The sequence below is a fragment of the Strix aluco genome, chromosome 20, assembly GCF_031877795.1.
Source record: "Strix aluco isolate bStrAlu1 chromosome 20, bStrAlu1.hap1, whole genome shotgun sequence".
NCBI lineage: Eukaryota > Metazoa > Chordata > Aves > Strigiformes > Strigidae > Strix > Strix aluco.
Genome location: NC_133950.1, coordinates 14,341,198 through 14,362,434, shown reverse-complemented (window position 1 = coordinate 14,362,434; position 21,237 = coordinate 14,341,198). Strand labels below are relative to the sequence as shown.

The 21,237-nt window shown below is 43.0% G+C and overlaps 2 protein-coding genes across 8 annotated transcripts in view; one reads left to right on the top strand and one right to left on the bottom strand.

Annotated features, from left to right (window-relative positions):
* Window positions 1-5,046, top strand: part of LHX6 (LIM homeobox 6) — a 16,605-nt gene extending 11,559 nt beyond the window's left edge. For 3 of the 5 annotated variants that reach the window (XM_074846360.1, XM_074846362.1, XM_074846361.1), the window contains exons 8-10: window positions 539-713; window positions 1,402-1,505; window positions 3,259-4,760. In XM_074846360.1, coding sequence (XP_074702461.1) covers window positions 539-713; window positions 1,402-1,505; window positions 3,259-3,279 — 300 coding nt within the window. In that variant the 3' untranslated portion in view covers window positions 3,280-4,760. Of the gene's footprint in view, window positions 1-538; window positions 714-1,401; window positions 1,506-3,258; window positions 4,761-4,910 lie in introns of those variants that run through there. The other 2 variants (XR_012625855.1, XR_012625856.1) reach the window with 2 other exon arrangements.
* Window positions 4,882-21,237, bottom strand: MORN5 (MORN repeat containing 5). Of its 3 annotated transcripts, XM_074846364.1 has the most exons (6): window positions 21,170-21,237; window positions 20,953-21,100; window positions 20,505-20,616; window positions 19,464-19,595; window positions 7,666-7,781; window positions 4,882-6,431 (listed from the first exon to the last, which is right to left on the bottom strand). In XM_074846364.1, exons 1-5 carry the CDS (start codon window positions 21,214-21,216, stop codon window positions 7,702-7,704), a joined length of 519 nt encoding a protein of 172 aa, XP_074702465.1. In that variant the 5' UTR covers window positions 21,217-21,237; the 3' UTR covers window positions 4,882-6,431; window positions 7,666-7,701. The 3 variants fall into 3 exon arrangements, with proteins under 3 accessions (XP_074702465.1, XP_074702464.1, XP_074702466.1); XM_074846363.1 differs by having other exon boundaries at window positions 20,953-21,232; XM_074846365.1 differs by lacking the exons at window positions 4,882-6,431; window positions 7,666-7,781 and adding an exon at window positions 15,701-15,774.

The window sequence follows — 21,237 nt, the reverse complement described above, 5'->3', positions numbered from 1 at the left end:
ATATGCAGGGATGGATGAATGCAGCCAAAGCTTGGGTACGGGGGTGTTTCTGCCCGGCCGCTCCCCTGGCCGGTACGGTGCAGTTACCAAGGGCTTTCACAGCCCATCGAGCTCAGGGAGCAGCTTGTTGTTGAAATTATTTCCATGTGGAAGGGAATAGTGTGATCATTAATGTGAGTTTTTGCATCATCTCGTCAGGGTGTTTCACTCAGTGACTCCTGTGACAAGTTTGAAAGTATTAATGACCCTAATGATGACTGGTGTTGGTTTTGACCAAGACAAATCAATAGCAGAGATTCCACTTCAGGCACCCTGATGTCTGTACTGTCTTGAGACAAAACTCTCGCTCTAGTGAGTGTAATACAAGGCTATGGATGCTGGAGGAATGCTGGTGAGGTATTTCAGCGTGCAGATTTCTAAATTTGATTCCTTATTTTTAAATACTTGGAAGAGACACCCACCATAGGGTCTTGGTGAAGGACCACACTTCAATCCAATGGTCTCTCCATTGACACAGGGTTTGCTGCTTTTGTTTCAGGTTTGGTTTCAAAACTGCAGAGCTCGCCATAAAAAACACACCCCCCAGCACACGGTGCCGCCCTCGGGAGCCCCCCCGTCCCGCATCCCTTCGTCGCTCTCCGATGACATTCACTACTCACCCTTCAGCAGCCCGGAGCGGGCCCGGATGGTGACGCTGCACGGATACATAGAAAGTAAGTGCCGGCTCGCAGGGCTCCGCCAGCGAGGTGTTCGGGGTCGGCAGGGCAGTGGGGTGCTCCCCGGGAGCAGGCGGTAGCACCACGGCCCGGAGTGCTGTCAAAAACGCCCTTGTACTGCGGGTGCATGGCTGGCGCACAAGCTGCTCCTCCTCCTCGTGGTCTGATGAACTTTGGGATTTTCTGAAGGGCCGTTTATGAGGAAGCCCCAGATGAGAGAAGGAGGGGAGAGGGGGCTGCTGCAGCCTCTTTCCCTCCATGCCTCATTCCCAGGAAAGTCACTGCCTGGGTTTTACCTGACTGGTCCTTGGCCTCCTTGTGTTTTCTTTGTCATGGAGAAGAGGTGTGAATGTGCCCTGTTGAGCTCGGTGGTCAAGTGGTCTCCTTCCTGCTCACAAGATCAGAGTTGCTTTCCCTAACAGTTGCCAAGTGCCGATGAATCACTGCGAGTGGCAGGCAGCTTTGGTCATATCTGGACAGAGGTTTTGGCTCTGTGACTCTTGTGAGGCTTCTCCTCTCCCTCGCCCACGCGGGCTGTAGTAAAACGTGGCTCCTGCTGTGATCCATGGGGCACCTCTTCTTCCACGCGTGTCCTGAGCTGCTGCCCGGTGGAAGCCTGACTGTGCCGGTTGGAGGGCGTGTGTTGTTTGTAGTAACAGAGGCTGAAGCCTCTTCTCATCCACAGGTCAGGTACAGTGTGGACAAGTGCACTGTAGACTTCCCTACACTGCTCCACCAGTGCACCTCAAAGCAGACATGGAAGGACCACTATCTAATAGGGGTGAGAAGGTAATTGTAGTCCCTGTTTCAGGCTTTGGGCCTCAAAACCTCAACTGTAGCAAAGATTTTTGTGTAACACCATTGCCACTGCTGTCTCTTGTCAGCATCACTGCTTCTCCATGATCTCTGTGTCTCTTCTTAATTTTGGTGGCCCCAGATTGATGTACCAACTGTTGGTCAAAGTGGCATGTTGTTCTTCACTAAATACCCCGTGTTGTTGTGCTGTACTGGGATGCTGTGCCTGCATTCACTGAAGGCTTTTGACATCCTCCTGCCTGAACTCCTCTCGCTCTGGTTTCTCCCCTTCCCGTGTGCAATGAGCTCCATTCTCCTGCTCCGTCCCTCAGTTGTCTGCACGCGCTGTCGGTGCAAACAGCGACCGGCTGTTAACGATGGAGCAGGGGGGACCTTTAGCATGTGATAACTTTCCAGTTTTCCATGAGTTAATAAGAAAGATTAATTTCTTGGGGATTCCAGTATTGCTTAAAAAAATAACAACTGGCTGTTACAATATCTGAAGTAGGAATGTTATTTCACAATGTCTGGCCAGGAAACAATATTGCATATTGATATTTTTCTGTTCAGCATTTAAAGTATCTTGTCTGTTCTAACACACAACTTACTTTGGGGCAAGACTTCTGAAACATGCTTAGGCTCACAAGAATTTATTTAGGATCCAAGTTTAAGTGGCTTCGTTTTGAGGAAACACTGAGCCTTTGGCAATTCTTACTGGTTTTAGATTTTGTCTTTACTATTAGGAGTTCTCAGCATCTCTCTTTTCAGATCTCTCTCTGAACCAGTGCAGCAGTGGTAGCTTATTGAGCTCCGCTTCGATAAGCACAAGCAGGGGCACAGCAAAGTCACTTTTTCAGTCTAAATGCTACCATTTTGTCATGATATCTGCACAGCAAGCTGGAGAGTTTTTGGAAAATATTATACAGTCCTGGTGCTGTCATTCAGAGAAACTTCACTGCAGCAAGTAGCTCCTGTGATTTAAATGTAATTACTTGCTTGCAGCTGTTGCAGAACTGGGTTCTCAGGACATGGAGCTGCCCCCCAACCAGCTCCTTTTCCAAACAATCACTTGCATGTTGAATTCCTGAAACCTGAAGCAGCCTCTTTTTCCACATCCAAAATTTTTTTAAAAGCAGTGATAGCTGAGATCCTGGGAAAACACATGCAAACGTTAAGTCTCCGTTTCCCTCTGCGCGTGGGGCACACAGCCCCGCTCCTCTCGAGGTACCCAGCGCAGCGGCTGTGGGAGAACCCAGTTGTGACCAGCTCAGCGGCTGCTTCCCCCGACTGATGGCGAGGGCAGACGCTGTATTTGCTGAGCAGCGAGGTACAGTGCTGTGAGGGAGGCCTGTGCTGATTAGCAAGTGAGGGCAGATAGAGTAAGGACCACTGGCAGTGGTCTTCATCTTTCATGGTAGCTGCTGTATCACAGAGCAAATAAATGCTGGTTTCAGCGTGTGCCCGGTATGATACAGCTTCACAGCTAAAGGTGTGCCCGGAGGTGCAGCTCGCTCTCGGGCTGCGTGCTGCTACCGCCTGTGCCTGCCCCGGCCGGCTCCGTTCTGTGGGCAGGGCTGGCAGCAGGTGGGCAGCCACTGGCTCCAGAGAGGGTTTTCCATGGGGAAGCGGCTGCCTGGGCGCCCGTGGGGCACATGTCTGTTCTGTCGGACCCTGAAAACGCGTTTTCATTGCGAGGGCTGTCTGCCTCTGAAAGCAGCTAACGCTCCACTCCCGTTTTTCCCACTAGGTCATCCTCTTTCAGTACTGACTGCGCGAACTCTTCCTCACCTGCCCATGGCGCTACCAGCACCACTGCCCCTCAGCCGCTGAAACACGGCGTCGGCCCAAGGCAACTGTTATCAGTCATGCAGGAGAAACTCAGATCCAGCATTCTCAGTTATTTCCATTGACCAGCACCTAACATCCACTATTATTTCTCCAGCGACACTCTGTGTATGTGTGTGTTGAGTGCAGAGTTACATTTTTCACTTGTTTCTTGTGGACTTGTAGAATGACCGTGAGTCTCTCCAAGGCAATGCCAGACACAGTCAAAATTAGTGACTCTACTGTGCTTGCAAATCTTGCTCCCAAACCCATGGGAATACGAACAAACCAGAACATGCTGAGTCTCGGGGGGGTCAATGATCACCTCTGAACATAAAGGAAGGAGGAATTTACGTGGTTTGGCCTGATTCTCTTTTTGCACCAGTGAAGCGCTGTCGGTTCTCGGACATCCCTCCTTATTTCCACTTGCATGTGTGAAATCTGAAATGGGCTTTTTGTCTCAGCAACTCAATATATACACAGACCTTCCTGAGCCAAACTCGTGGGTAGCTGAGACTCCACTAAGTGGAAAACACGATGCCAGCTGGAAATAGGCAGTTTTTCTTCCTCCTCAAAGTGCTTTAGAATCACATGTCCTTTGATCACTCTAAGGTAAGTAAATCTTAGTGTTTTTCCCCCCCATTTTATAGGAGGGGAAACTGAGATGTCCTAAACTGAGAGGAACCCTGGGGGTTGGTGGCAGAGCCAGGTTTAGCACCCTGAAGTTTTTGATTGCTGACTTGTTCTTAGAACACTGAATATCTCCTCTCACAGCCATCTGCCAAATCTTTTTTTTTTTTTAATTTTTTACTCTTATTCTTTATTAACAAGCTACTTTATTTCCTTGGAGTCATATTGGATCACAAATGGGTGATTTCAGAATGTACCTACACAAAACTCTCAGACACTCCATACTCTGGGACTGGGAATCCCAATGGAAGCTGGCCGCAAAGGTGTAGAAATGTTCTGCCCTGGTGTGGACCCAAGTTCAGTCAGTGGAAACAGTGGGGTAGAAACCGGAGACCCAGTTAAAAAAGGTGAAAAGTGCAGTAAGGCCAGCAGGAACAGTCGCTAGCTGAGTGGACAGCAAGGTGATGGCATATTCCTTTATCTGGCAGCACCGCGCTGGTTCCCGCTGCCTGTTCTCCCTTGCTGGAGTACAGCTCTTGCTCCTGCCAAGTCCTCGGACGAAGGTGCAGCCCAGGAGAACGGCTGCCGGCAGGGCAGGCACCGCAGGGCTCATTGCAACAGCAAAGGAAGTGCTCAGCACTCTGGCCCCAAATCAGGAAAAAACTCTGAAACGATCCTTCATTGACGGTAATAACAAAAAGTAAACAAGTAACCTTTGCCAGCCCTTCTCAGTTTGCACCACGCCAAGAGCAGGTCTGTAAGGAAACCTCTCTCCATGCAAGCACAGGGGTCTGTCTTGCTGCTAAGTGTCTGTGAGGCCACGTTTCCAAGAATGTGAAAGCCCACTATGAGCCACAGTTAGTGCATAATGTGACTGAACTGTGCCTGAGGAACAGAAGACAGGAATCCATCCGTTACGTAACTTGTTTTTAATTCGAACTGTAGATACATGTGTTTTTCTCTCTGGGAGATCCTGGATCAATCTCCAACGTCGGCCGGGTGGGAAGTCATCCCACTGGTTTGGCCAGGCCGTATTGCACACATGGTGAGCCTGCTCCTGACCGTGCCCCCGAGCTCCGTGTGACACCGACGGCCGGACGCGCGGCTCCAGCTGACGGCGAGGCACGAGGCACGCTCGCCGCTCTGAGCGCACGGGGAGCGGCGCGGGGAGGCGCGGACGTCTGCTGAGGTGGCCACCGAGATCTCTTGGTTTGAGAAATAACCGAGCACAAGCATGCATTGATATTCGTTGGAACAAATATATATAGAGATATATATACACACACATACCTCTGTGTGTGGGTATGTATATATATTAAAAAAAATACAGAGAGTGCATGATGGTAATACCTTGGACAGTTAGGCCAGTATTCTGTCTAATTGCAGCCAGCAGCTAGCAGCTCTATCCCCAATTTAAAATAACATTTGAAAGGAGAGAGGAAATTAAGTCTGCAAAGTATTATTGTCGCCTCCTGACGTGCAAATAACCATTTCCAGTGTGTGGCCAGTGACAAGGCACTCCCGCGCGCCTGACCGGACTGGAACCACTGCTGCAGAGGCGTCCCCTCGGGGAGGGGACAGGCACCAGTTGCACCCTTGCAGTCACTTTTGTCCTTGTCCGTAGCAATGAGTGAAGGACGGGTGTCCCCGTTTTTGGCCATTGGTGGAGCGTTTGTAATCGCAAGGTTGAGGGGGATTGCGGCGTCTGCACGCAACAGCCTTAAGACGCTGGTGGTGGTCGGCAGGGTCACCAGGGCCCGACTTTCTTCTCCGTTTGTGCTCGCACATCCTAATGATTGTTTAGTTGTGGAACTAGTGCCATAAACGAATGGGTAGTTATTTCATTTAAGACTGAAGGAGAGACTTCAGGCTGTAACTTGACCTGACATCCCACAGTACTTGAGATTTCCACAACGGTGTTGTTGAGGGAGAAAATGGTTTGATGCATTTCTCTTCTGTCTCGGCGGTGCAATGAAAGGGAAACTATTAAATGTGTATCTGCTAAATATCAACTTAGTTACTCATCAGAAAAAACCCCACTTGTGAAATGTACTGTCTATCAAAGTTTTTGTAACCGATACCACTGCCAGGCCTGGAGTGCGAGGCGCAGGGCCGAGGGAGCGTAGGGGCTTCTCTCTGGTGGAAGTGGACTCGCCACTGCCCGTGGGGCGAGCTGCCCCGCACAGACTGTGCTCCGGGGCACCTTCCCCCATAAGTAGCCAGGAGCAGCTTTGCTAATTCAGAAATCAGGCTCTGTTTATATTAAGCCCAAATTGTTTGCAAAAAACTGGAAGCAATTCAGCTTGTGCAGTTTTAGAGCTAATTATGTGTATGGAAAATACTCAACTGTACCAAGAATGTAAGAAATCCTCTAATTTATTCAATACATTGTTTCACAACATATTTCACACTGACTGTTGCCACTGAACCAAACCTTATCTCAGGTCATTTGCATTCATCTCCTGTCTGTAGATTAAAAAAAAATAAAATTAAAATCATTTTCATTTTCTTAGTTTGTTCAGCAATTGCCAAATGGGTTCTGGTGCAGCAATGCAGACTCCACGTACTAAACTTTTCCAGTTGCTATTTACAAAACCTTTTGCAGACAAAATGCAATGAGGATAGCCAGTGAAAGGCTTTTCACTCAAGTTTAATAAGGTAACTAAATATGGCTAGGGTCTGAAGTGGAATGGTTTACAGTTTTATTGCCAATTTTTTTTTTTTTTTTCGGCTCATGCTGGTTAACCCCAATGCCCGAGCTAAAGGTGCTTACACAACTTACTAGTTGGGACGGGGGAGTGGGAACAAATCCTGCACTACTATCAGTGATATATCTGTAGGATGCCAACTATAGACACATCAGTTTTATTTCATCCGCCAATCATTTTGTTGTAGCATGTTGCAATTCTGCATGTCTTGGCTACAATGGTTAAAAAAAAATTTCTCTGAATGAGTGGACAGTCAAGACTAATATTTATTTTAAAAAAGTAAAACTAAATTGTAAGCACTTTTTTGTAAAACCAATGTCTGTTTTGTTACATACTTTTAATGTTGTGCTTTGTAAATGTCTTATTTGTGTAATAAATAAAGTTAATGCAAGTAGAAGTGCTGGCACTTACATCCAGAAAATGATGTAATTCCATTTTATTTTATTTTTAAATACTTTCTGGCTTACTAATCAAGCAGCAACCCACCCAGTTTTCCTCTTTTATTATTTTGTTAAACTCTGGCTTCAGGAGAGTTCAACAAACGTTCGTAGTAAATGGATATAATTTCCTAGTTAGCAAACCAGTCATTAAAGAATACCTCTGGTGTACATTATTACAATGATCAATCAATATCAAAGTACTGAGCAAAAAGAGAGGAAAGGAATTCACCAGGACAGCTAACTAAAATCTGGGAAAATAATGTTGATTAAGATGGATTTGAATGACTTCAACACTGAATCTGAGGCACTCTTTTTAACAAATTGTTTTCAGGCTTAATAACGTTTATATATACTACTCTACACACCTCTCAGGAATATTATTGTGAGTACAGTCTGCTTTTTTTCCATGGCTTTTTCTCAGCATGACTGATTAAATGATTATTTCCATTTTTGTTTGTGCTGACAAAGATGACAAAAAGATTATATTCCTGTAGAGGGAAAGGGTGAGACAAAGCCACGAGGACAAATTAGATTTACTGTGAATCAGATTACCTGCTTTGGAATATTATCATCTAGCAAAAACTGTTTTCATGGTTTTGGTTTATGTTCAATCGTTTCATCCAAAGCTTTCCGGCAGGTCCGAATGATCCATTCATGCTCATCATCATCTAAAAGGGAGATAAAGAGAACGCCAAATATCACCATGTCAGATCTGCTCTTTGCATCACGAGGCTCCAGCTCAGACAAGCAATTTTTCCTTTGAGAAATAAATCCATTTTTAACCATTGGCATCTCTTAGAACACATTTTTTTGTTTCTTTAAAAGACTGTGTCTTGTTGTTTTGGAATTTGTCAAGGCAGGAGGTACTGGATCTATGGCAATGACTCTGATTATTTGTCTGTTTGATAAGATTAGCTTGGGCGGAACTATGAGATTTACATGTATAGATTTTATTTTTTTACTTTTTGGCAGGAGATGTGCGGGAGATATGTTGAAGCTATCAGAAATGAAGATACACATTTTTTAAATGCTATGTCTGTGTTGCTTGTTGGTTTATGAAAAGTGAAGGTAAAGAAATCTATAGTCAAAACCTAGGTTCTTGTCTTCCAGCTTTTCTTTCAATGCTGTTTTTGAAATGTACGCTATGCCAGGTATCGACAAGCTGGTAGAGTGGCTGATAGACGTATTTTAGACCATCTTCTGTGTCCCTTGTTAGTATTCATGTCTGTCATATTTATTCTCAGAGCATAATGACAGTGTGGAAAGAAAAAAAAAAATCAAAGACAATGTAGGAAAAAACAACTGTCCAGCAAAGTTTGAATAGAAATTTTGTGTATGATTACAAAAAACAACTTGGCAAATGTGAAGTTGTGGCTTCTTAATTCCAGGGATTTTAAGAGTCTTGTCTCCAAAAAACTGTTCTGCAGCCTTTTCTTTTGTGTTTGTGTAGGGGAAAAGGGATCTCTGTAGTAGACAAGGAAAAACAAACTTCAAAAAGCCTTGAAAAAAATCAAAGTATTACTTAAAACAATACCTGTATTTATTTTTATATAAATGAAGTGTAATAGAGCTGCTTCTTGTGTTTAGCACTGTCTTAACAAATTCATATTAGCTGGTTGTGATGTGTGTTTCTAACCTGCCTCGATCTAAATTTTAAGGGGTTTGTAGCAGCCCTTATCACCTGAAAGATGATACAAATAAACGGATGATTGTGAGGAGGATGGAGCCGAGGGGGCTGTCACCCCGGTACTGTGACCACCGCCCGGCATAGCGCGCAGTCCCATGTATTTGCACAGCTGAGCGCCCTGCTTAGGTAGGTCAGAACAAATCAAGAAGGAAGCATGTTGCTTGTAAGGAGTCAAATTTTCACGGAGATCTTTTGACCTTGGAGTTGTGCCTTTAAGTTTAAGCGACACAGTAGCATTTGAAATGCAAAAGGTGGGAAGGTCTTGGGGATGAAGTTGTGCTAATCTAAGAAGTAAAACTTCACAGGAGGGTATGTGACAAATCAGGTTTGATGCACAAGTTTTCAAGCTCTTACTGACTGCAGTGGGGTTTGAATCAAGTCAGCTTTGTCTTTCCTATTTTTCTTCTTTTTTTTTTCATGCTACCATCCCCTTTTTCTCATTGCTGGCCGAGTGAGTTGAGTGCATGCCTTCACTTCTCGTGAGGTGCTGCTCACACGCAGCTCTGCTGGCATCCTGGTAAAAGCAGGTTTACGGAAAGCGTGTGCCAAGGCATTTGTCCCTCATCTGAACAGCAGCACTCATCTGCCACCCTTGACAGCCAGTAATCAGCGAGGCTGGTGACTCACAGGAGCATTTCCCTAAGAGCCTGCTCTCCAGTTCGCTCTTTGCATAGAGTCACTGGTTTCCAGTGGCTACTGACCCTCTTCTCATGGTGCTGGCTTGCCAAAGCTTGGTTTTGGTGGTGAGCGCCCACCTTTGAGCAGCACCCCAGTGACCGTGAATGGGTTGGAGAACACACTTGTGCTGCCATTGTTCCAACAGCTCAGCCTGCAGGCTTGCTTTAACGACTGAAAAATGGATACCATTTGGATAGAATAGCTAAGTTCAGCCTTTCTGTGTTTCACTGACATGATTTCTTTTTTATTCCCTGTGCCTATGAATCAATGGGTCCATAACAAAATACCCCTGTTAATGGCACATTTCTTATTCGGGTATAAACTAGGAGAAAATAAATGCTGAAAAATATGCTAAAAGGGAAATTAAAAAGATGAGCACTGAATCTTGCTTAAAGACCACGCAATCCTTACAGAGGCAGAGATTCCACTGAGGGCTGCAGCAGGAATGCAAATGTGGTCCTTAAGCATTCTTAAAAACAACATCAAAGCCATAATCAATGTGCTGGCTTTTGTTCTATGCACTAGGTGTTCCAGCACAGTAACGACGTGATCACATGAGCCTCGGCTATAACAGAGATTGTCCAGCCTGGGTAGCTCTGTGATTTTAGCTGGAATCGCCTTAACTACAAAATAGTTTATCTGAGCTTGTAATAATTGCACGAAAATGAAACTTTGTCTATTTGCGCCATGGTGAAGGAATAAACAAAACTTACACACGCTATACATCACCACTATCTAGCCCGTATTTGGGTACAGATATATGTGGCTCACCTGAGTACTAGAAATAATCAGCCTGCCTTCCTAGTGAGAAATCTACGGCACTCACTTAGCTGAGCATCAGGGGTGTAAGCACTAGGAAAGGCAGATGCTAACTTGGCTTCATAGAACAGGTTTCCAACAGACCCTTGGTTTGCCTGGATTGTTTCCTTCTGCACTCTGGGATTTCATGGTCTCCCAGGAAAGCACACAGGGCAGGTTGCTCTAAAGGATTTTAGCCTCCCTGGACCCATCCCAAAATGTCTCGGTTCATGCAGTGATCTGACCCCATGCAAATTAAATAGATGTTCATAAGCAGTGCTTAACTTGCATATAGTTTAATCAGATGTAAAAACTGAATGCGCTACATGAATTTCAACTTTTTAAATGAAAAGGATGTGATGACTCAATATTCTAAAAAATAACCTAAAGCAAATCCCTGGAACTGCCATCCAACCCGGCGTACCATACTACTGGTCTTGGTCTAGATAAGGGGAAATGAGAGAATTGATCCAGCATAGCAGAAGAACCACAAACCCAGAGATGAGAATGGCTCCAGGGCTAGCTATGTGGGAAGAGGCAGGGAAATATTAGAATGTAAAGAGTTAAGCTATGGTAAAACATACTTTTGCTACACTAAAGAAGACTGGTTGATAATTACTGTAGTTTTAGGGCTATTTGAATCAGTGCAGCTGCAACCTCTTCAGTAGTAACCCCTGAAACAAGACAAACTGGGTTTATTGTACTGAACAAGTCTTAAAGCTCCTCCCTGATTGTTAGTAATTGGCAGCAATGGACTTAACAGCCTCTTGACTACCCTTTTTACACTCTACCTGACTGTGCAGCTAACAATTTAAATCACAGATGCCGATCCTTCTTTGTGGCAGCTGCTTGTTAACTACACGTTCCTCTTTTTCTGTCACTGGCTGCTTCCATAACCCTGCAACACCAGGGTTAGATTGGAGAATCACATTTCATCAATATTTAAAATGGAATTAAACCTTGAAGTTTGATTAATGCTACCAGATAGTGAGTTGTAATTACTATTTTGCAAATTGCAATTGTTTGAATATGTTAATATGATTGTCTAAGCACATCTTCACCTTCAGAAGTAATTTTCCCTTTAAAAAAGATTTGAAAAAAATACAAACTCTTTAATCAGCGGTAAATTATCACCCTGTGCACAATTAGGTTGTGTGGGGTTCTTCATGTTGTGTGCCGAATTTTGTGTCAGCATATTTATCTTTAAAAGTTTATCCATTTTTTTAGATTTTCCTCAGTAGAATAAACATTCATGGAACAGACTTTGCTGAAACAGGACGAACAATGTTGACATTTGAAGGTAAAGAAAAAAAGCTCTGTCTGAAAATTTTATTGCAATCTAGTGTATCCCTATTCAGTTAGTAAATGTTAGCAAGTTATTTCTTCCAAAGTTAGTGAAATATAATTATCACGAAAAATCATTGAAATGTTGGAGATAGATAGCAAGAGATCTTAATGGATGAGTTGTTAAAATACATGTAAGTATTGACTGATTCTTTTGAATTATTTTCTTGTCTCAATCAAGACCCGTTTTCTAGCGCCCACAAAATATATTTTGAATATTGTGGGTCAGATCCTCAGCCAGCCCAAACTGGGATAGCTTCTCTTTTATTTTTGTAATTAATTCAGGCTGTTTTCATTAAGCAGGCAGAGGCATATGGAGCCAACCCTGGTAGCCACCTGCACGACTGATCCCCAGAAACGGCATCTGCCCACGGTAGATGATTAACCAGGGGCACACGTCCTACTGATCTACTGTTGGACACTGTCTACACAGTCAACAGGTCAGTTTGGATAAGAGTTTTTTTAGGCAAATAAGACCCAACCAAATCTGTTGGTCATACTGTGTTCATTAAGTAGCCTGTTTCAAAATTAGTTCTTCTCAACAAATACTGCTTTGCAAGTTTCTTCCTTGTTTTGGATGGATTTAGGGGAAGCTCCAAACGCCAGCAAAGTCCAAACAGGTGTCTGTCAAAAATGCTGTTTAGGTATATTCCACTGTGAGCTCAAACTGCAGCCCACTCAAATCAGTGGATTTCTCCTCAGCGTCTCTGCAAAATGAAACCACTTGTCTAATTTTCAATGTTCAGTCTAAAAGTAGTGGCAGAAGAGACTTCTCCAACTACACACTCCAGATTTATCTCTCAACTGGGACTAGAAAGAGCTGAAAATTCAGGGTGGGCTTGCTTCAGGGTGATTCCAAGGGCTGACCTGAAAATACACCGTAATTTAGGTGCATTTAATCTTCCTATATTAAATGCATATTACGAAGTTTAGAATTATTTGCTTCTAGCTATCGTGTTTCTATGTTGCTTATGGAAACCTCAGCTGTGAGAGACTTCTCAGGACTCTGTGTGCTTAGGTGTCTGCCATGATGCAGAGCGGAGACTGTCAGTGAACAGCAGTACTGCTGTGTAGGCTTCCAGATTTGCCCTCTTAACTAATGCTTTCCCAGGAAACCACCTCGAGGTGCCTGAAATTAGAATACTTGGTGGCTTACACACGGAAGAAAACTACATTGTTCACCTTGGCTGGCTCCGTGTTAGGTGTTCATACTGCACTTTGTAGCTGTATGTGTTCCTGGTGTCTTAAAGGCTTTGTCTACACTGGAGCCCTGATGCTCACTCCGACACGCTCCAAAATTCACATCCGTGGCTCTCTCCTCTGCCCAAAGGCAAGCTGGGACCAGACGTGAGTGGGCATGTCCCCTCAGTCACTCTTGCTCTGCTAAAGGCCATGCGAGCCGGGAGGGAAGTGGCTGTGCCCTGGTGTGTGCTGCTATCAGGACAGCCGAAGGCTCGCGGCTCCAGCGTACCCCGAGGACACAGCCATGGGGTAAGAGCAGCTCTCCAGGGTTATGGTTTGTGAGAGGGTATGTTTACAGTAGACAAGCCTTGAACAAGAGCTGAGTTTCCTCTCTGTTTGCAGAGGGCCAAGCACACGCAGACCACTGTAAACAACAATATCATGTAATTCTTTCGCATGCCTGACTCCTCCCATCACCCGCAGAGCAGTTTATCATGTTCTTCCACTGCACAATTACAATCACATGTGATAGCATCTCAGCCATGGATTCAGCCTGGCACACCCCTTTCATTTCCACTGCCCCCTCCGGGTCCCTAGCACCGCTTTCCTTACTGTACCTGACCCCTCCAACATCAAGGCTGGCAAGAAAATGGAAAATATGTTTTCAATTAACCTTTGCTTCCACCCACAAATTCTCACCCTTCCATTTACTTTTAATTACTGTAATTCCAAAATGGCCCCCAAATGAACTTTCCATCTCTTGTAAAACTTGTTTTCACACGAACTGTATAGCTGAATATAAGTGCCTATAAGACTTGTCTATAACGTATTTAATGGATTCACAATAGGATGACTAGCACACAAACAAAGTAGTTATTCTTGGCATGCCACTATTTGGAACTGAAACTTTCACAGTTTTCAAAACGATAAGTATTTTAAGATCAGGAAACCACAAGGAACAATATCTCTGCAAAAGCTATCGCTACTGAAATTACTGTGGTAACTTACATCGCCATGCATATATTAATACTATCTTTCTTGGCTATAGTCTTGAATATAAATCATACTGGTTCATAATCTGTTTTACTGAATGAAGGATATTCTATATTAAAACATGTAAGCCAAATTTAATCTAAAATATTTTCTTGGTTACACACTTTGACACTGAGAAAGACTTAATAAGTATGCATTTTGCAATGGCACTCAAAATGTGCCTGATCTTACCACCTTTCTGCATACGAAGATACGAAAAGAGCATATGATGGGTAGGAGAATTGGTCCAACATTTTAAAAAGCATTTAGGGTAAAGTAAGAATAGACATGAAGCTACTTGTCGTAGGAGTCTGGGATCTTCCCTTTAAATGAAGTAGACTCAATTTCTTTCTGCCATCTTCACTCCAATACTCATTCATTTGCCTTGCCCACTCGGCAGACCCCAGTTTGATACTTGCTAATGCTCTACCTCTCCTCCTTCTAAGATTTTTAATTTATTTGTTAAGCACTGAAGATTATTTAGGTCCAAAGCTCTCACAGCAGGACAAAATCTATCTATCTAACTAAAAAATAGGAAGAGATAGACAGGAGACACTCGGAGATCCAGATGAAAGAGTTACAATACAATTTCTAACCTTCCTCTTAATGTAGTATTTTTCAAATCTTCTGACTATCACAGAAGCAGTGAGTCTGGAAAGCAAGTACCAGCAAACTGGAATTGTATGAATGTGGGCAGAAAAACTATGTCCTGGGACTAGACACAAGAGAAGAATATATATGGGAGACAGAGGAGGTAAGACCAAAAGGTGAATTTGTATGGACTTGTGTAGAGCCTTGTGGGCAAGGAAAACAAGCTGAGTGCCATAGCAAAGAGAGAAAACATTTTTTGCAATGGTATTGGGGAGGAATATGAATCAAAGAGGCCAGAAAGAGGAGGTAGCAGTAAAAAGGACAAGCACTCCAGCTGTTGCAAGAAAAGCAAAGGGCTACTCACATTCGTATGCTCTACTTGTGTAAACGGAGAGTAGCTTTGGCTCTGTTTTACAAAACCCTGTTTTCAGAAATAAGTTTGTCAGCCAAAGTAAAGAGAAAAAGATCAATGAATTGCAATAAATGGCATTTAGCATAAAAATGAGTAAAATCTACAATTCAGTTAACTTGTTCAATGTTAAAAAAATCAGCAAACAATAGACACAATTTGTTTTGTTCAGAGCCCAGAGGTAGAGACCAAATCCTCTAAATTAATTTCTGCAAAAGCTGGGGTTTTTTTCCAAACAGGTCTGGATCCTATTCGTTGTAGAATATACTGATTACCAACTATTTTTAAGAGCTTTACACAAACATTATTTCTTTTGTTGTGTGAAATGCAGAATCAGCCATCTGGCAAATGCCCCAGAGCTAAAATCTTTTACATGACATATAATTCAAAATGATTAAATATACAACAGAAAATAGCTATAGCATTGCACTTAAAATAGCATGAACTTTTACTGCCGATCAAAACTGATTTCTTTAGCTTAACAAGTATCCAAAGAACAATTATTTGAAGAGCTTTTAAGAGTTTCAATATGTAGGAACTAAACCTCATCTAAATTCAGTATCTTAAGTCAAATAAAAAAGAAACAAATGTACAAAAGATTAAATGGTCCTGCGTTATAAGTAGACATTTAAATCTATGGGAAGCTAAATTCATTCGAACAAAAATACTATATTCCCTCTGTATGTGTATTGCTGGGGCTTTCCTCTCCATTGCTAAGGGCATCTGCCAAAACAACTCTTGCATTCTTAGGCAATGACTAGGGACTAGCCTGGAATCAGACTGTTCATCCACTCCCTCCATCACCAGAATGGGCAATTTCAAAGAAGAACAGGGAATAAAGCTCCGTGCATGATCCCTAAGTGCAGTCAATCTTTTTTTTCCTGCACCGCAGTCGACTTTAAGTTAAACTTGCTGTCTTTTTTCCAGAAATACTCCAGGCCTGAAAAATTGCCAGGTCCTCATCCCACACCCAGTTCTCCAGTAGTTTATGAGAAAGAGCACGCAAACATCTGCATGTATTTGGGGTACATGAGGGTAGGTACAGAAATAATACCCTGTATAATTATTGAGCGGTTATGGCTCTGTTTCTCAACTACATTTTTCAGACAAGTCAAAGTCTACATTTCCCAAAAAGCACTTGGTGCAAGTCAGATCTGAGTTGTAAGGCAAAAAAGTCTAAATGTAGGAGATTTATCTCATGGATTTGCATACTTGGATAAACCTGAAATGGATGAATACACTGCTGTTGACTTTCCAAAAAATTTTGCTTCTAAATTCTTTCAGACTAAGCATGAGAACCTTCACCCCAAGGTAACAATGTGAGGAAACTGTAAGGCTGTGATTACTAAGGCTTAGAATTAAAATGGCTTTGCACCCTTGCCTGTAGAGTTGGGTCACCCTCACAACCGTCTTTTCTAAAACATAATAAAATCATGTTCTTGAATCTTGACCTTTTCAGCTCATAATGGTTCCTGAAGTCTACAAGACTTCCAGGCTTGTAGAAATCCTAAGCTGATTGCTGGCTGGTTTGGGATTGCAGCAACAACCAAAACCTCTCCTCTTAATAAGACACTTGTCCTGGTTTTCTGCGCCTAATTCTGCTCTTAATAACATGCATGTTAATTTAGTTACCTGACTGAGCTTTTAATGTAAAGACAGGCTTTGTGTCTTCCTGCTCTTGATGTTATATGAAGAGATATGTACATTTCAGGTAATACAGACTGCAGTATAAAAAGCTACCCTGTGCACCATGTATATACTAATTAAACCTGAAGATGGAATATGAAACTAGTAGCACAAATATTCTTGTATTACAAAGAGAAAAAGCATGGGTTTTATTATTTATCCCATCCTTGGGAGAACCACAGGAGAAACAGGGCAATTTTCATCAGAAGTATCTTTGCTTTTCATCAAAAGAGAGGTGACCCAGGCAATCTCCTATAATCTTTTCCATTTCAGTATAACAAAATTTCTATTTCTGATGGTATTTTCTCTTTGAAAGCTGTGGGCTTCTCCAATATTTGGGGGTCCTAAAACCTGAATGTTACAGCTCTTCTTGTACCTCCCTGCTTTGCATTAAACATAACATCACTGAAAAATTGGGAAATCTTCCCATCTTTCTATTGACCAAACTCTGTTACAAAGGTGCCAGGAGTCCTATTTCTGGGGGAAAAAAAAAAAAAAAAAAGTAATACTCCTAGTGAAACAGGAGTCTAGTCCCAGTATCTATTCAAAATAAACAACGTATCTTCTTACAAATGAGCATTCCCGTTCTTATTTATGTGTTCAATTTTGCGTACTTCGCAATACTGGAAAAAAAGAAAAGATTGGAGAACACATGGAGAATCAAGAGAAATTTGAGCATCCCTGAGGAAACAGAGGTTTAGGGACGGAGTAATAACTGCAAGATTGTAATGAGGATTTGGAAAACTTTGCTAGATAAAAACATATAACAAAACTGTTGCTGTCATTTCATTCCCTGGGCCTGATTATGTTTTCATGATGGGCCTTTGCACTGCTTTAACAGTAAGAGCTCTCTAAGTAAATGAGTATCAGACCTCCACGCTAGTGAAATGCAAGGCTTGCCAAATTTAACAGGAGTCTCTACGGTACTCCACATCCACTCATCTTGACAAAGAAGTGGTGGAAGCAAACTCAGTAGTTTCAAATGGCGTCTGTTTTCCTCTCTTCTGGAACAGTACCTGGATGCTGCCAGTGTGGAGGCAGGTCAGCGCCAAGGCTGTATGCTTCCCTGCCCTCTTCCACAAACAGCCGAGAAACAATCAGAAATTGCTTCATAATAGGGCCAGGGTGAAAGGTGAGAACTGGAGTATTCTGAAAGCCTGCTGCCAGACCTGAGGAAGATAGTGTCATTTTGGTAAACCTGTCAAGCTGTTGTAAGAACTTCCTGAATGCTTCCTACCATCTGCTTTTGATGCTTTCAAGACTTGGCTGGAAGCCTGGAGGTTTTCCTGCTCCTTCCTGCCCAACCTATAACGGAGTAATTCTGGATCTGTTCCCTGTCATCCCAGCCTCTTCCTCAGTTTCTTCTGCTTACAGCTGGGGTTTTTTTAATTATTTTTTTTTTCTTTACTGCAGTGGCCTTGTGCCCTGAATCATCTCTCCTGGGGTGGTAAGAGTTCCTCTGATGTTGAACAAGTGCCGGGTTTTTCAATTGTGTTCATGTTCTTGAGAGGAAGGGTCTGGCCTACATGGCACATTCCTTCTTCACACTCACATCAACAAGTTTAACTTTGTGTACAGGGCTCTCAATGGAACGGCCACACAAAGCACATCTCCAACGACTCCGTCAGACTGCACGCTGCGCTGGTCTGGTTAGCGAATATTGATGGATATAATTTGTAGGGTTTGAGATAAATGTCATAAAGGACAATGAGTTCAAAGAACAGATTAAAAAACAATAAATTGAATTCCAAGGCGTTCCCTCCTGTACTAATCTGTGTAGGTTCCTGTGTTTTTGGAAAGCATGTTGCTTATCTTCCTCATCAGTAGGCCCACTGCATTCCAGTATTTTGGATCAATGCCATTTGTAATAATCTAGATCAGTTTTTATTCAACGTTTATAAAACAGGCCATGTATCATAGGGTATATTTTATAGCAGATGGTATCTCCAATTCATTTAACCCCCCCTTCACTTCCCTCCTCCAATATCACAGTGCGTACTTATAAAAGCTCTTGAAAGTAGAGCAGAGCAGAATTTTTTTCAACAAATAGTAAATTTGCTGAAAAATGGAGTTTCCAAGCAACAAAACCGTTAAACTGTGGCACACTGAAAATGAAATGTTCTGTCTTCTAGAAACACCAGGTCTTGCGATTTGGACATTTGTGGTGAAAAAAAAAAAAAAAAAAAAAAAGTGGGGTGGGTGGTTGCTTTCAGAAATCATTTTAATTTTAAAAAAATCTGCACTAAAAAGGTGAAAAACACAAAGGTTAAATAGCCAGAACACAAAGTGTTTGTTTCAGGTCAGATTACATTTTTTGAGTTATCCCATTGTCAACTGTTTGGGGATCTTCTGTGTGGTTTTAATTTGAAAAGTTTCTCTTTTGGCTTGATGAGAACTAATTTTCCCTAAGGATTATTACTCTGGGGACTCGTCCACAAGACCCAATATTTGCAAGACTACTCAAAACACAGCTCTGCAAGGTGACAAGGAAGTTTCCTGTTCAGCACAGCATTTAAACATAGACCTAAGACAGATTTCAACAAAACGGACTATTCTTACATGTAGAGATAAGCACACCCTGAAGCACTTTGCTGGTTCACAACACAGAGTTAAGTCAGATCAATGATGTACACCTTACAACCACTCCCTTGCTTGAGATCATAATGGGAGAGATTGAAGATTTTCCTGAGATTAACATATCAAATGGTAATAAAATATATTTATTCGTATCTGCTTGGGAATACTTCATTGTAATTTTGCAAAATATGATTTATACTCTGGAGATACATAAATTGCTGATAAAAATAAATAAGTAAAAAATATTTTTGCTCAGTGATAACAGAACCAAATCATGGACTTTTTTATGGTTTAGCTTTAATCACACATCCTAGAATATATGACGAATAAACTCATCTTAGTTTACCTTGAAGAAGTCAATCATACCTGCGTTTCTCAGAAACCTGAGTTTGTAGTCAACAATAACTCTGGTTTCAGGATTATAGAATCCATCCCCACAGTCGTAACATCCTTCCGGGATTTTTCTGGGAGGATCCAGATTTGTAAACTGAGAAATGTCTGAAGATAAAAAAACAAAGTGTTTGCTTTATTTTGCTGCTTCTTTTTTTTTTTTTTTCCATTTGTGCTTTGATCAAGATACCTAACAAGTATTACATCTCCATGGCATTTGCTATAAAAACAATGCAGTTACTTTACAACAAATTTTATAAAACATTTTGCCAATTTTGCAGATGGAGAAAATGAAAATGGAAAAATCCAGACACAAAAAGTGTGTCATGGAAAGAAATCCCTTTGATTTCCCCATTCACGGTCCTGTGATTCAGCCCACTAAGCTAACATTACAAATATGACCCCAAACTCCAAAATGGGGCCGGGAGAGTCTTGCTGGCCCCACAGAACAACTACATGTCATCGCTGAAATATTCTATGTATAAAGAAGAGTATTTTATGTATTACGTTATATATTTTATTCACTTGTTCCTTATAAATCTTTTCACCTTTTGACTATAGACAAACAATAATATTGTAAAACTCTTTAGCAAAAATATAGACTTGACACAAATGTTTATTTTGGTATCTACTAAAAAAGCTACACGGGGCAGATGCATTCAAACTTTATTTGATGTTCTGGATGTAAATTAAGTGCTTTTGCTCAACTTTTCTATATTCAAAACACACTGCTAACGCAGTGAAGGAGAAATGTATAAAAGGGTTAATCAGGATATCAAAATCTGTTGAAAACAAAGTCCTGTCCCGGGGGTCATCACTCCAGAAGAGACCACGCTGCATCCTGGGCTGGTGGAAGCTGGTGTCAGCATTCTTCTGGCAGCATCGTACGGTCGGGTCCTGAAATTAGCCAGAGCATTTCTGCTCCATGTTACTCATGTAGCCGAATTAATCTTTCTTAAGCAAAGTTGTTAGTTTAATTCCTTCCAGACTCTTAGGATCGCAAATGCAATTCAGTACCTGCTGGTTTAAGACCAGAACAGATTTCTGTGTAAAATCTTCTGTCGTAGCCGTCACAGTAATGCCATTTTTTATCTTTGTATTTGAGACCATCTGCAAAAGTGTATTTCCCCTGCAAAACATGTTGAAGCAGAGATTTAATAAACATGATGGATGGATCGAGTACGACCAAGGTTAGTGTTTCCACTGCCAAAACCGTGCGTTAGCCGAGCAGAGTGAGTGCGCGGTTCAGCTCGGGCTTAAATAGTCTTGGGAACCACATCTGCGGAGCAGCCCCACCCCTCACGTTTGGGTGCGAGACCCCACCGAGGGGGCGAAAAATTGGCTTGGCTCGGAAATCCACTTATTTCACCTCAAAACCTTCCCTGCGGTGGGGCCTCCAGGCAGGGCCGCTCCCCGACGGTGGAGGCCCCTTGGGGCGAGGCCCCCCCGCCCCTGCCCGGGGTACCTGCGTGGGCACCCCGCGGTGCCAGACCGCCCGGTATCTGCCGCCGTTGGGGAACAGCAGCTCTCCCTCGCCGTCAAACAGTCCGTCCCTCAGCGCTCCCCGGTACTCGGTGCCCGTCGGCAGCGTGTAGGAGCCCTGTCCCTCCATCCTGGAAGAGACGGGGCGGTTGGGGAGGGGCTGGGGGGCGGGCAGCCCCCCCGCGCCCCGCCGGTCCCACCTGCCGCGGACGGTGCCCCCGCGGTAACGGCCGCCCGTCACCTCCATGGCGGCTCGGCCCGACGGCGC